The sequence below is a fragment of the Bubalus bubalis genome, chromosome 17 (assembly GCF_019923935.1).
Source record: "Bubalus bubalis isolate 160015118507 breed Murrah chromosome 17, NDDB_SH_1, whole genome shotgun sequence".
Taxonomy (NCBI): domain Eukaryota; kingdom Metazoa; phylum Chordata; class Mammalia; order Artiodactyla; family Bovidae; genus Bubalus; species Bubalus bubalis.
In genome coordinates, this window is record NC_059173.1 from 40,055,737 (window position 1) to 40,069,293 (window position 13,557).

Genomic DNA, 13,557 nt, shown 5'->3' on the forward strand with positions numbered 1-13,557 from the left:
TAACCTAAGCTTCTTCACTAGGGTCTAAAACATGAAAAAAAGTGATTTCAGACCTTTAATAAAGTAATGATGGTAACTGTGTACACATTAGGATAATAGATTGTCACAAAATCTTTTTATTTTTTACTGTATGCTTTAAAATTCTAGCTCCTTTCAAGTCTGGACATAAAAAAGAAAATTTTTCCCCACAGTCTATTAAAACTGATGAATGTCTCTTTTAGAAGCATATAATTTCAAGTTTTTTGAAAGCTTTCAAAAAGTAATCCCTTTCTTAAAATAGATAAGCTTTCAATGGAAAAACAAAAATAAAATTTGCTTTTTTCACCCATACAGTTACAATACGTCTTTATTTCCTTTCATTTTGTTGTGGGCATCCTTACTTATATATATATAATGAGTAATGAAAAGTAAAGATGCCCACAACAAAATGAATATATATTTATATTTATATATATATATATATACACACACTACAATTTCTGAAATCCAAAGAAGAAAAACTAAATATAAGGAAAGCTTCATTGTTTGTCTTTTATTAAAACCATTCTTTGAACCATACATTAAATTACACACCTATGTGTAATAGATTGCAATTTTATGTGTAGGTTTTATCTATAAATGAAGGTGTTACTTTAGTTATCATGGAAGGTTTCCATTTATTTATACAAACATGTCATTGTCCAAATCATTTTTTATATTCTTTCAGAATTGTTCAAAAAAATGATTTTACATCTTGAATATATATACATTTTCTGTATTACTTAGCTTTGTCATATCTTGAATTTTTTAATTAAAAAATATATATTACACTTCCTCCTATTCCACAAAATGAATGTTAACCCATTACCGCCAAATTAAATTCACTCATAAATGATGCAGATTTAATATTAATGTTCTTGAGACTAAATATGAAGATTATCCCACAGGCTCTCCAAACAAACAGGAAAACAGAAAAAAGTATACCTGATATCCGAGAAGGAACTAAATGCTCTCTTTCTACTCTTTCCTACCCAAATGATTGAACTGTTACGCATTAGTAAACAATAACAAACAAAAACCCTAATATTCTCAAAATCACATATCATAGCCATGGTTTGTGAAAATTTCTGGTTTCACTCTGTAAATATACAAATATTTGTGGGTTAAATTACATCAAAATAAAACCCGAAATTTATTGGCAGAAACATGAGTTTTGAGAAAACACTTTTAAATATCTCTTTTAAAAGAATAACTTCCAATGCTTTTACAATTTTCATGGGCTGAAAATACAAAAATGATGAAATACTTTCTTGTCCTTTTCCAATTCACTCATCATATATACTGTGTATATATGTATATTGGTATATATGATATAGAAAACCGCGGAAGTAAATGTTCTAAACAAAGGAATTGTTGATATGTTTTTTACCATTCAGATTTATATATATCAATTTTGGGTTATAGGCTGTCTGGATCCGAGGACCTGGATTTGCTGTCTGCCTTATTGGTTAAAAAAATTTTTTTTTTACCAAGTAAAGAAAGGCACTAGGGGATCTTCAAAGATCTTTTTTCTCTGCAACTATCCCTAGGCAAGAAGGAGGAATTCGCCTTGTAACCAGATCCTTCTAGTCTCTGCCTTTAGTTTTAAACAAGAAACCAGACGACTAAAGATGTAAGACTGACAGAAAACAGCAGAGGGCAGTATTTACTCATGGCTAAATCATCTCCCAGCTTAGAAATTTTAAATTTGGAGGGGGTCACTGTGGATGAAATGTATGACTTACGCCCTATATTTGCATTACTTGGCTTAAATTCTTATTTTCTAAGCGGTTTTCCTTAAAGGGGAAATAATACTGACCTGAATCCTATTCACACCCCCCCTCCCCCGCTTTGAAATGCTGCGTGATACCGAAAAATCAGCCACAGTATATAGCAGGGGAGTTAATCTGAGTGCCTCGAGTGGCACGTGGGTAATTTTAAAATTTAAATTTCATTCTATTCATTTCAATTTTTCTCATATCTACCTTTCCCCCAGACAAAAACTAAACCAAAACAGAAAGAAACCATTTCGTCAGGATTCCTTTGGCTAGAAAATGGCTAGAGGGCAATACTCCCAACAAAGATCAAAATTCCAAACTTTGGGAAAGGAAACAAAACAGGAGTTCCTCCGGCTTTTCCTATAGGAAATCCAAAGTGCAGTTGGTGCCCAGGCCTTGGTGCCCCTACTCACCTGGAGGTAGGGGAGGGGCGAATGGAGACAGGTTTAGGGTTAGACCTGGACCGCAGTTGGCTCGCTCTGTAGACAGAGAAGGAATAGGGAAGGTTCGGTTTGGATGCTGTTGGATCTTATTGTACAGCAGCTCCCTTCCTTCCCTTCGAAAGAGAAAGGGCAGGAAACGGTTAAAGCAAATCTGCGCTTTGCATTCCCAGACAGGCTTTGCTTAATCCTTCCTCCCGCTCTAACAGACCCTCACCCCCTGCCTTTCTTTTATTTCTCTCGACCCCCTTACCCTTGAGTTATTACTAGCATAACAACCTAACGGTCTTCCCCTAGACCCGGTCCCTAAAGTTATTTATCTGCAAACCTGACCCCACCCCCATCTATTCGGCAGCAGCTTTTTGCTGTTATTGCTCAGATGCCGGCCAAGATTTGACCAAAAAGAAAAAAAGAAAGAAAAAAAGAAAAAGAGGGGAGGGAATCACCCCCTCCTAGCCCTCACCCTCCCTTTCTCAGCGCCTCCTACTCGCCGGGCTCCCACACCCGACCGCCTACCGTCCTCCGGGAGGCTGGAGTGATTAGCATCCGGAGAAGCCAGTCGTAGGCCGAAAAAGTCGGAGCGCGCTGGCGGTAGGAGTGCCAGGCGGGGCCGCTTCAGCTCGGGTCCAATGGGGCTGGGGCGAGGGAGGGGCGGTAGGTGACAGCACCGGGAGCCAGGGGGAGTCCGGCTGAACTAAAGTGCGGGGATCAATGAGTGGCGAGCAAAGTTTCTGAGTCCTGCTCAGCTCGCGGTCTTCCCTCCCCCTCTGTTTGTGTTTCGGCGGCGCGGTGTGTGTGTGTGTGTGTGTGTGTGTGTGTGTGTGTGTGTGCGCGCGCGCGCGTGTGCGGCGGGGAAGGGGCGGGGAGAGTGAGAGGGACCAGCCGGAGGTTGAGAGGGGCTCGCGGAGCTCCAGCTCCACAGCGGTGCTGCAACCTTCAGCCCCGGCAGGCGAGAGGGAGAGCGCTGACAGCCGCCGTCCGGAGCTGCTGGAGGCGCCGCCACAGTCCAGCGCCGACTTCCCCGCCTCCACCGTCAACAGTGCAGGAGAAAAGGGGGACCGATCGCCACCACCCTACCCCGCCCCAAACAAAAAGCCTTGTGGATTACAAAGTGAAACTGACACGGGACAATAAAACCAAAGGGCAAGAGGTCAGGGGCGAGGCGCACTAGAGTGGGCTTCTGACTGGGACTGCCGGAGGAGTCCCCTGGCATGGTGAGGGGAGGGGACGCGGGGACAGCGCGCTGCTCCTGCCCGACGCCGGCGAGGCCGAGAAGAAAGGGGGACCTGCGCTTGATCTGGATGTATAAATAATGGGTCGGCAGGCGTCCCGGCAGAGGTAAAAAAAAAAAAAAAAATGCTGAGGAGCGCTGGATTTTGCCTGTGCCCGCCTAAGGGCTGGAAGCGGCAGCAGGGGCGGCGGCAGCTCCTCCTGGAGGAGAAGGGACGGAGCTGAGCGCTCCAGAGCGCCCCGCGAGCGTTTGGAATGCAGTTTGCTGGCTGCCGGAGCTTAGACGCCGCCGCCTGGGCCTCCGCGCCACTTCTGCAGTCCTGCTGAAGGGCTTTGCAGCCTTGTTCTTGAGGAGAGGGGAACTCGAGGAAACTCCTTGTCTCCAGCTTTTGGAAAAGGAATTCGATAATCCTCGGTTCCCCATCGTCCCCTCCCCAGTGCGCAGTTGTTCTCTCCACACCGCTGCGGAATTTTGTTCTTTCTTCCTCAGTTTCTTCGCCTTGGGTAAGTTTTAAAGTTTCTGAAGATAATAGTTTGCGGTAATTCTTCCTATACCTTAAATACAGGCAACTTCTCCCAACTCCTATCCACCCCCGGCGAAAACGCTCAGACTCTCCGGATTCGAAAATAAAGTGAAGGGGGAAATATAGGAGACTGGAGAAACTGCTCTGGGAACTCGTCCACAAGCAGGAGTAAGTGCCCGAGGAATGCTCTGCCGCTTTTCCTCAAGGCATCTCTTCCCTCACTAAGCGTCCAAATGGCTACCTGGAGGCTTTTGCTCGTGCGAATTGCTTCTTCTGGACTGGAAGTTCTTTGAAATAGCAGAGCTCTCAGAGCCATCGGCTGCATGTCTGCTGGTGCTACTTGATCCCTGTCATTATCACTTTTTTTTTTTTTTTTTTTGGCCTCACCTCTTCCTTCTCTTTATCACTCCGTTCCAGGAGCCAAGACCATGGACTTGGCAGCAGAGAGGGCTCCTGGCCGCCCGTGGCTCCCGCTGCCCACTTTAACATTATTTCAGCTCCTTCGTGTCTTTTGGCTGCTGTCACTGCTCCCGGGGCCCGCCCGGGTCAGCGGGGCGGAGCAGCGCCAGGTGTTTCAGGTGCTGGAGGAGCAACCTCCCGGCACGCTGGTGGGTACCATCCAGACGCGCCCAGGCTTCACCTACAGGCTCAGCGAAAGCCACGCCCTGTTTGCTATAAACAGTAGCACCGGGGCCCTGTACACCACTGCGACCATCGACCGCGAGAGCCTGCCCAGCGACGTGATCAACCTGGTAGTTCTTTCCAGCTCACCCACCTACCCCACCGAAGTGCGGGTGTTGGTTCGGGACCTCAATGACAACGCCCCGGTCTTCCCAGAACCCTCGATTGTGGTCAGTTTCAAGGAGGACAGTAGCAGCGGGCGGCAAGTCATCTTGGATACCGCCACCGACTCGGACATCGGCTCCAATGGCGTTGACCACCGGTCCTATCGCATTATCCAGGGCAACGAGGCGGGTCGCTTCCGCCTGGATATCACCCTGAACCCGAGCGGCGAGGGCGCGTTCCTGCACCTGGTGTCCAAGGGCGGGCTGGACCGCGAGGTCACACCGCAGTACCAGCTGTTGGTGGAAGTGGAGGACAAGGGCGAGCCCAAGCGGCGGGGCTACCTTCAGGTAAACGTGACTGTGCAGGACATTAATGACAACCCCCCGGTTTTTGGCAGCTCCCACTACCAGGCGGGGGTGCCTGAGGACGCCGCGGTGGGCTCCAGCGTCCTCCAGGTGGCGGCGGCGGACGCGGACGAGGGCACCAACGCGGATATCCGCTATCGGCTTCAGGACGAGGGGACCCCCTTCCAAATGGACCCCGAAACGGGGCTCATCACGGTGCGGGAGCCCTTGGACTTCGAGGCCCGGCGCCAGTACTCGCTTACGGTGCAGGCTATGGACCGAGGCGTTCCTTCCCTCACGGGGCGTGCCGAGGCGCTGATTCAGCTGCTGGACGTCAACGACAATGACCCCGTGGTAAAATTCCGCTACTTCCCTGCCACCTCGCGCTACGCCTCGGTAGATGAGAATGCTCAAGTGGGCACGGTGGTGGCTCTGCTCACGGTGACGGACGCAGACTCCCCAGCGGCCAACGGGAACATCTCCGTGCAGATCCTTGGGGGAAACGAGCAGCGCCACTTTGAGGTGCAAAGCAGCAAAGTGCCGAACCTAAGTCTCATCAAAGTTGCCAGCGCCCTAGACCGGGAGCGCATCCCTTCTTACAACCTGACAGTTTCTGTCTCGGATAACTACGGGGCGCCCCCTAGCGCAGCGGTTCAGGCGCGCTCTTCCGTGGCGAGTTTGGTGATTTTCGTCAATGACATCAATGACCACCCTCCCGTGTTTGCACAGCAAGTGTACAGAGTGAACCTGAGCGAGGAGGCGCCCCCGGGAAGCTATGTGAGTGGAGTGTCCGCCACTGACGGCGATTCTGGTCTCAATGCTAACCTGCGTTACAGCATCGTCTCTGGTAATGGACTGGGTTGGTTCCACATCAGTGAACACAGTGGTCTAGTGACCACTGGGCTTGCTGGGGGCTTGGACCGTGAACTTGCTTCCCAGATTGTACTGAATATCAGTGCTCGGGACCAGGGGGTTCACCCCAAGGTTTCCTATGCCCAGCTTGTTGTGACTCTCTTGGATGTGAATGATGAGAAGCCAGTGTTTAGCCAGCCAGAAGGATATAATGTGTCTGTCGTTGAGAATGCACCTACCGGGACTGAACTACTGGTGCTTGGGGCAACCGATGGGGACCTGGGTGACAATGGGACGGTGCGATTCTCCCTACAGGAAGCTGAGACCGACCAGAGGTCCTTTCGCCTGGATCCTGTGTCTGGGAGGTTGAGTACTATCTCTTCCTTGGACAGGGAGGAACAAGCTTTCTACTCCCTGTTGGTTCTGGCCACAGATCTGGGGTCACCTCCCCAGTCATCAATGGTTCGCATAAATGTGAGCCTCCTGGATATTAACGACAACAGCCCTGTGTTTTACCCAGTCCAATACTTTGCTCATATTCAGGAGAATGAGCCTGGAGGTAGCTACATCACCACGGTGTCTGCCACTGACCCAGACTTGGGTCTCAATGGAACCATCAAATATAGTATATCAGCTGGGGACAGGTCTCGGTTTCAGGTCAATGCTCAGAGTGGGGTTATTTCTACAAGAATGGCCCTAGACAGAGAAGAAAAAACTGCTTACCAGTTGCAAATAGTGGCTACTGATGGTGGCAATTTGCAGTCTCCCAACCAGGCGATAGTAACCATCACTGTGTTGGACACTCAAGACAACCCGCCTGTATTCAGCCAGGCTGCCTACAGCTTCGTGGTCTTTGAGAATGTGGCCCTGGGATATCATGTGGGTAGTGTGTCCGCATCCACCATGGATCTCAATTCCAACATCAGTTATCTCATTACTACCGGGGATCAGAAAGGTATGTTTGCTATCAACCAGGTTACTGGGCAGCTTACCACAGCAAGTGTGATTGACAGAGAAGAGCAATCCTTTTATCAGCTGAAAGTAGTAGCCAGTGGGGGCACAGTGACTGGAGACTCTATGGTTAACATAACAGTTAAGGATTTGAATGACAACTCTCCCCATTTCCTTCAGGCAGTAGAGAGTGTGAATGTGGTGGAAAATTGGCAGGCAGGTCACAGCATTTTCCAAGCCAAAGCTGTGGACCCCGATGAAGGTGTCAATGGCATGGTACTCTATAGCCTGAAGCAAAACCCCAAGAATCTCTTTACTATCAATGAAAGGAATGGTAATATTAGTCTGCTAGGACCCCTGGATGTTCATGCTGGTTCCTACCAGATAGAGATCTTAGCATCTGATATGGGTGTTCCCCAGCTCTCCTCTAGTTTCATCTTAACAGTTTATGTCCATGATGTAAATGACAACCCACCAGTGTTTGACCAGCTTTCTTATGAGGTCACCCTTTCTGAGTCAGAACCTGTGAATTCTCGATTCTTTAAAGTGCAAGCTTTTGATAAGGATTCGGGAGCAAATGGTGAAATTGCGTACAGCATTGCTGAAGGCAATACCGGGGATGCTTTCGGCATTTTCCCAGATGGTCAATTGTATATAAAAAGTGAACTGGACCGTGAACTTCAAGACAGATATGTTTTACTAGTTGTTGCTTCTGACAGAGCGGTGGAACCCCTTAGTGCTACTGTGAATGTTACTGTAATTTTAGAAGATGTAAATGATAACAGACCTCTTTTTAACAGTACCAATTACACATTTTACTTTGAAGAAGAACAGAGACCTGGGTCATTTGTGGGCAAAGTAAGTGCTATAGATAAAGACTTTGGGCCAAATGGAGAAGTAAGGTATTCTTTTGAAATGGTGCAGCCAGATTTTGAGTTGCATGCAATTAGTGGGGAAATTACAAATACCCATCAGTTTGACAGGGAGTCTCTTATGAGGAGGAGGGGGACTGCGGTGTTTAGCTTTACAGTCATCGCAACAGATCAGGGGCTCCCTCAGCCTCTTAAGGATCAGGCCACAGTACATGTTTACATGAAGGATATAAATGATAATGCTCCCAAATTTTTAAAAGACTTTTACCAAGCTACAATATCAGAGTCAGCAGCCAACCTGACACAGGTTTTAAGAGTATCTGCCTCAGATGTTGATGAAGGTAGTAATGGACTTATTCACTATTCTGTAATAAAAGGAAATGAAGAAAGACAGTTTGCTATAGACAGCACCTCTGGTCAGGTGACACTGATTGGCAGGTTAGACTATGAAGCCACACCTGCCTATTCCCTTGTAATTCAAGCAGTGGATTCAGGAGCAGTCTCCCTCAATTCGACCTGTACCTTAAATATTGATATTTTAGATGAAAATGACAATACCCCTTCTTTCCCTAAATCAACACTATTCGTTGATGTTTTGGAAAACATGAGAATCGGTGAACTCGTGTCCTCTGTTACTGCAACTGATTCAGATTCAGGGGACAATGCTGACTTACATTACAGTATCACTGGGACTAACAACCATGGAACTTTCAGCATTAGCCCAAACACTGGGAGTATTTTTCTTGCCAAAAAATTGGACTTTGAAACACAGTCTTTGTACAAATTAAATATAACAGCAAAAGACCAAGGAAGGCCTCCACGTTCATCTACAATGTCGGTGGTTATACACGTGAGAGACTTCAATGACAATCCTCCTACCTTCCCTCCGGGGGATATTTTCAAGTCTATTGTTGAGAACATCCCCATTGGAACATCTGTCATTTCTGTGACTGCACATGACCCCGATGCAGACATTAATGGGCAACTCTCCTATACAATCATCCAGCAGATGCCACGGGGCAACCACTTTGGCATAGATGAAGTCAAAGGCACTATTTATACTAATGCTGAGATAGATCGGGAATTTGCTAATCTCTTTGAGTTAACCGTTAAAGCCAATGATCAAGCTGTGCCTATAGAAACTAGACGGTATGCTTTGAAAAACGTGACTATTTTGGTTACAGACCTCAATGACAATGTTCCAATGTTTATATCACAAAATGCCCTGGCAGCAGACCCTTCGGCTGTGATTGGTTCTGTTCTGACCACAATCATGGCTGCTGACCCAGATGAAGGGGCGAATGGAGAGGTGGAGTATGAGATCGTCAATGGTGACACAGACACCTTCATTGTGGATCGCTATAGTGGGGACCTGAGAGTGGCTTCAGCACTGGTGCCTTCTCAGCTGATCTATAATCTCATAGTTTCAGCAACAGACCTTGGCCCTGAAAGGAGGAAATCAACCACTGAATTGACCGTCATTCTGCAGGGCCTTGATGGACCTGTTTTTACACAACCCAAATATATAACCATTTTGAAGGAGGGAGAACCCATTGGCACCAATGTGATATCAATAGAAGCAGCTAGCCCTAGAGGATCTGAAGCCCCAGTGGAGTACTATATTGTCTCAGTCCGTTGCGAGGAAAAAACTGTTGGACGGCTCTTTACTATTGGACGACGGAGTGGCATCATTCAGACTGCGGCCATACTGGACCGGGAGCAAGGAGCATGTCTTTACCTGGTGGATGTCTATGCCATAGAAAAGTCAACTGCCTTTCCCAGAACACAGAGAGCAGAGGTAATGATTTTGTCATTCCTTATGAATTATTTGTTGATTTTTTTTTTTTGAAAGATCATTCTCTTTCTATTTGCTTTCTATAATGATTTACCTTTATTGTTGAATTGTTCATTTTACTGACAGGACCATATAAAAATGTTCTGTCTTACAGACTAACAAGAAATACTGACAGGTTAGCTTTCAACCTGATCCGAACCAGAGTATGCATTTTGTCTCATACTATCTTATGTGTAAAGCTAAGGAGAATTCTTTAGCGATTTCAGAAGTTCAGGAAAAAATCCATTTATTCAAGTTAAATTACACCTCACAGTTAAGGAAGTCTACCAGAGGATGAGGAATCTCAGACTTGAGAAATCTTTATTCCACAATGAAGAACTTTGGTAGGAATAGCAATGTAGCATGGCTTTCTAGGGGGAGTGGCAATGGACTGACAGTTTACATCAGGACAGTATTAACTTTCACCTCCTCAGCAGTCTTGGCAGTTTCTTTATAGACAGTGACTAATTTTAATGTACTGAGCCAAGTTTGGGGAGATTCCTGATTTCATCTGCCTTCACATTTAAGGCACTGTCTTCTGACTCAACATAATCCTTTCACTTCTCTCTTGAACTAAAGCATGTAATGTGCTGTGAATGATCAGAGATTAGAAGCTGTTTCTTGAGACAATACCATATTGTTCAAAGCCATGGTATAAGTACAAGTTGTTCTGTCTGCTGATAGGTTAGACATTAATGTTTCATAGCATAAGCCAAAAAATTTCAAGCTTGGCCTTTCCCGGGGTATATTTTTGACTATTACTACCTCAGTGTATCATTGATTTGCTTTTTTAATTGAACTGCTTCCAATGTTGTTTTGACCATCAACTAGAAATGATACAGCTATACCCTGGATGGCTCATTTGCTGGTTCCTAAGTTCTCTCTCCCCTTCAATATATCCCTTCAAAGATATTCTGGTGTCACTCAGCCAAAAACACAAAATATCAAATGTGGTTTGTGATACTTGGCAGGAACCCAGACACAACATGCTAGTGAATTTGAGGCTCATGTGTTTGTTTTCTTGCTTTCTTTTCTTTTTTATAGTGGTGAGGGGTTTTCTTCATTTAAAATGTTCATTTATTATTATTAACTTTTCGAATCCCACGTGATTTTTTTTTTCAAAATAGCTAGTTCTGGCTCTTCTATTGATGAAGCAGTATATTCATGGCCTAGAGGATATTGGATATATAATTAGAGATATAATTTCCATAGAGACATAATTCTTGGAGATATCATTCTAAGTGAAATTCACTTTTATCTTGTACACACAGCCCTGAAGAAACTTCTACCCATATGTCCTCTTTTACCTAATTAGGTTTTCAATGATCTGAGATAGGTCTTACATACTGAGTTATTTGGTTTAACTCAGGCTATGATTTACATGTAATTTTATTTTGATTTGGGGTTATTCCTCTGCTAAACCCACTTCCTGGCTCTATTTTCCTTCTCTGGAGTTATTTCTTAGATGAAGAGATTTAATTAGTTTAAAAATGGAAATACTTATTAAAGACAGGCAATTAAGTCATTCTAGGCTTTAGAAAAAAATTTTAAACTATAAAACAGATTATGTTATTGGTTGTTGTTTGGTTAAAGTGTTTACCTTTGCTTGGCAATAAGAATAAATGTCCATTGTTATCATTAGAAGATTTATTTAGTCTTACTATTTACCCATTAGATATGCAAAAATTGGGCTTAAACTTATTAAATAGTGCTGTCTCTTCATTAGACATGAGGAGTAAAAGTAATAATTATAAATCATTTTGTTAATAATAGGAGGTAATATGTCTGTTATATTTTAACCTCAAATAACACCAATATGAAAACTTATTCATATTTGCTATAACCTGTTTAAAGGTCTGGAGAGAATTCACCATGATGATTTTTTTTTATGAGAAAAAATTGTTTGTCAGGGTATCTTCTGTGAACTAAAGTGCTGAAATTGTAAACCAAGTTTCAGTTCCCAAGCTCCAACCACTCCTAAAATTAAAAGCAAATGTGTTTCTCCAAGAATATTGAAAGCAGTAGTTGGGAGCTAGAATTTCATATTATTATTGGTTGTATCTTTCAATTATATACAATAAAGTTCTTTTTTCCTTCTGCTCAAACAATTAATTTACCATGATTCTGCAAAAAGAAGCTATAAATTACCTAGGGTTGTCAGAGGTGATTTTTCAATTGTTCGTTTCCAAGTGCAGACTTTGCTCCAATGCATTTTTAAACAATTTATTCCTGTACATTGATAGGAGTCTGTGTTGCTTACTCAGGTTTCTGGCTAGAGTCATGGCTGATCACATTCCATGGACGGAGGGTCAGTGGTAAAAGAGAAATGATTTAATCTGCATTCTTTTTTAAGCTCTGACACTTGTGTGGAGTGGGAGGGGTCCTGGGGATTTGGCTCCAGTACTGCTCCTTTCGGAGATTGTCCAGTTGTACACCTTCACCTCCCCTACCTATCATAGCTAAAACTTTGGTATATATAAGAGTGTCTTTAAAGGATGGCTTTGTGTTGCAGATACAAGGTTTATTATCCTTTCATTTCGTCTTTGTATTCTCAGAAGAGTCTTGATTATGTTAGAATAGCTCATATACATTTTGTACCTCTTTTCTACCTTCAGCAACAAAAAATAGAGATGTAGCACATCCACAGGCATTTCTTTTTTAACATATGTTTTATGGGAACATGCAACTTAGGGACTGGGTTGGACTTTTGAAGGTCAGAGGCTTTGTCTCATTGGTCTTTATGATCTCCTAGTATAAAATTTCCTTGATAATAATAATATCTCCTAGAGTCTGGTATAAACTCTTTGCGACCCCATGGACTGTAGCCTATCAGGCTCCTCCGTCCATGGGATTTTCCAGACAAGAGTGCTGGAGTGGATTGCCATTTCCTTCTCTAGGGGATCTTCCCGACCCAGGAATCAAACCCGGGTCTCCTGCATTGCAGGCAGACGCTTTACCATCTGAGCCACCAGGGAAGCCCAGTATAATATTTCCTTGATAATATTGTCTAGAGTCTGGTATATTACCTGATGTATAGAAGGTGCTCACTACATGTTTGCTATATGAGATAGTAGAAGAGCTAAGGCTGGTACATGTGTTCTTGTGTCTCAGGAATATTCAACAGAGAGAAGCAGGGGGAATGGAGGAGGCTATTAGTAAGTTTGATCTTATCATTAATTGAACTAGGGACATAAAGACATACCAGTTATCTCTGTTCTACAAATGAACTGAGAATTGTGAGACAGCTCAAAGAGGAAAGAAGAATTTAGATGGGTGGTCTCACATGGAGCTTAGCGTTTAAATCAAAGAAAATCCTATATATGCTTCCAGGTTGCAGTTCTCAAACTGGTTGGCCTCAGGACCCCAAAGAGCTTTGGCTTGGGTGTGTTTTATCTATTGATATTTATGTTATGAACATTAAAATTGAGAAAATTTTAAAATATTTATTAATTTCTTGAAAAATTACAGTAACCATATAATATATATTTGTTATTAAAATAACTTAATTTTGTCAACCCTAAGAACTAACAAAAAAGACATATTATTTTATGTTTTCACAAATCCCTTTAATATTCGGATTAAGAGAAGACAGCTGGATTCTCAAATCTCATTTTGTCTATTATAATATGTTGTTCTGGTTAAAATATATGAAAATAATCTATCTTCCCTCAGACAAAGCTGAATAAGAGAGAGATATTTTGATATCCTTTTCATATAACAGTTTCTTTTGATACTATACCAAAATTTCACAAGTGGCTGTTTCTTAAAATTTACTTGCAATAAAGAATCTGAAACCCTACCATTGAATTTTTCATGCTTTGTTGCATGAAGATATTGATCTACTTGCTTTATGAATGGAAATTTTACCTATGTATGACTTAGAAACATCAGGCACTGGTCATTTGGAAAATATTGGTATAACTGATAA

At 43.6% G+C, this 13,557-nt stretch overlaps 1 protein-coding gene and 1 long non-coding RNA gene across 3 annotated transcripts in view; one reads left to right on the forward strand and one right to left on the reverse strand.

Annotated features, from left to right (window-relative positions):
- Positions 1-3,023, reverse strand: part of LOC102399515 — a 101,377-nt gene extending 98,354 nt beyond the window's left edge. Inside the window, exons 1-2 of one of the 2 annotated variants that reach the window (XR_003104305.3) lie at positions 2,753-3,023; positions 2,210-2,352 (exon numbers count right to left, since the gene is read on the reverse strand). This is a non-coding gene — a long non-coding RNA (uncharacterized LOC102399515). The remainder of the gene's footprint in view (positions 1-2,209; positions 2,353-2,752) is intronic. The other variant, XR_006545607.2, reaches the window with a different exon arrangement.
- Positions 3,024-3,027: 4 nt separating this feature from the next.
- Positions 3,028-13,557, forward strand: part of FAT4 (FAT atypical cadherin 4) — a 177,661-nt gene continuing 167,131 nt past the window's right edge. The window contains exon 1 of the mRNA XM_025268036.3: positions 3,028-9,593. Within this exon, the coding sequence (XP_025123821.3) occupies positions 4,419-9,593 (5,175 nt within the window). The 5' untranslated portion in view covers positions 3,028-4,418. The remainder of the gene's footprint in view (positions 9,594-13,557) is intronic.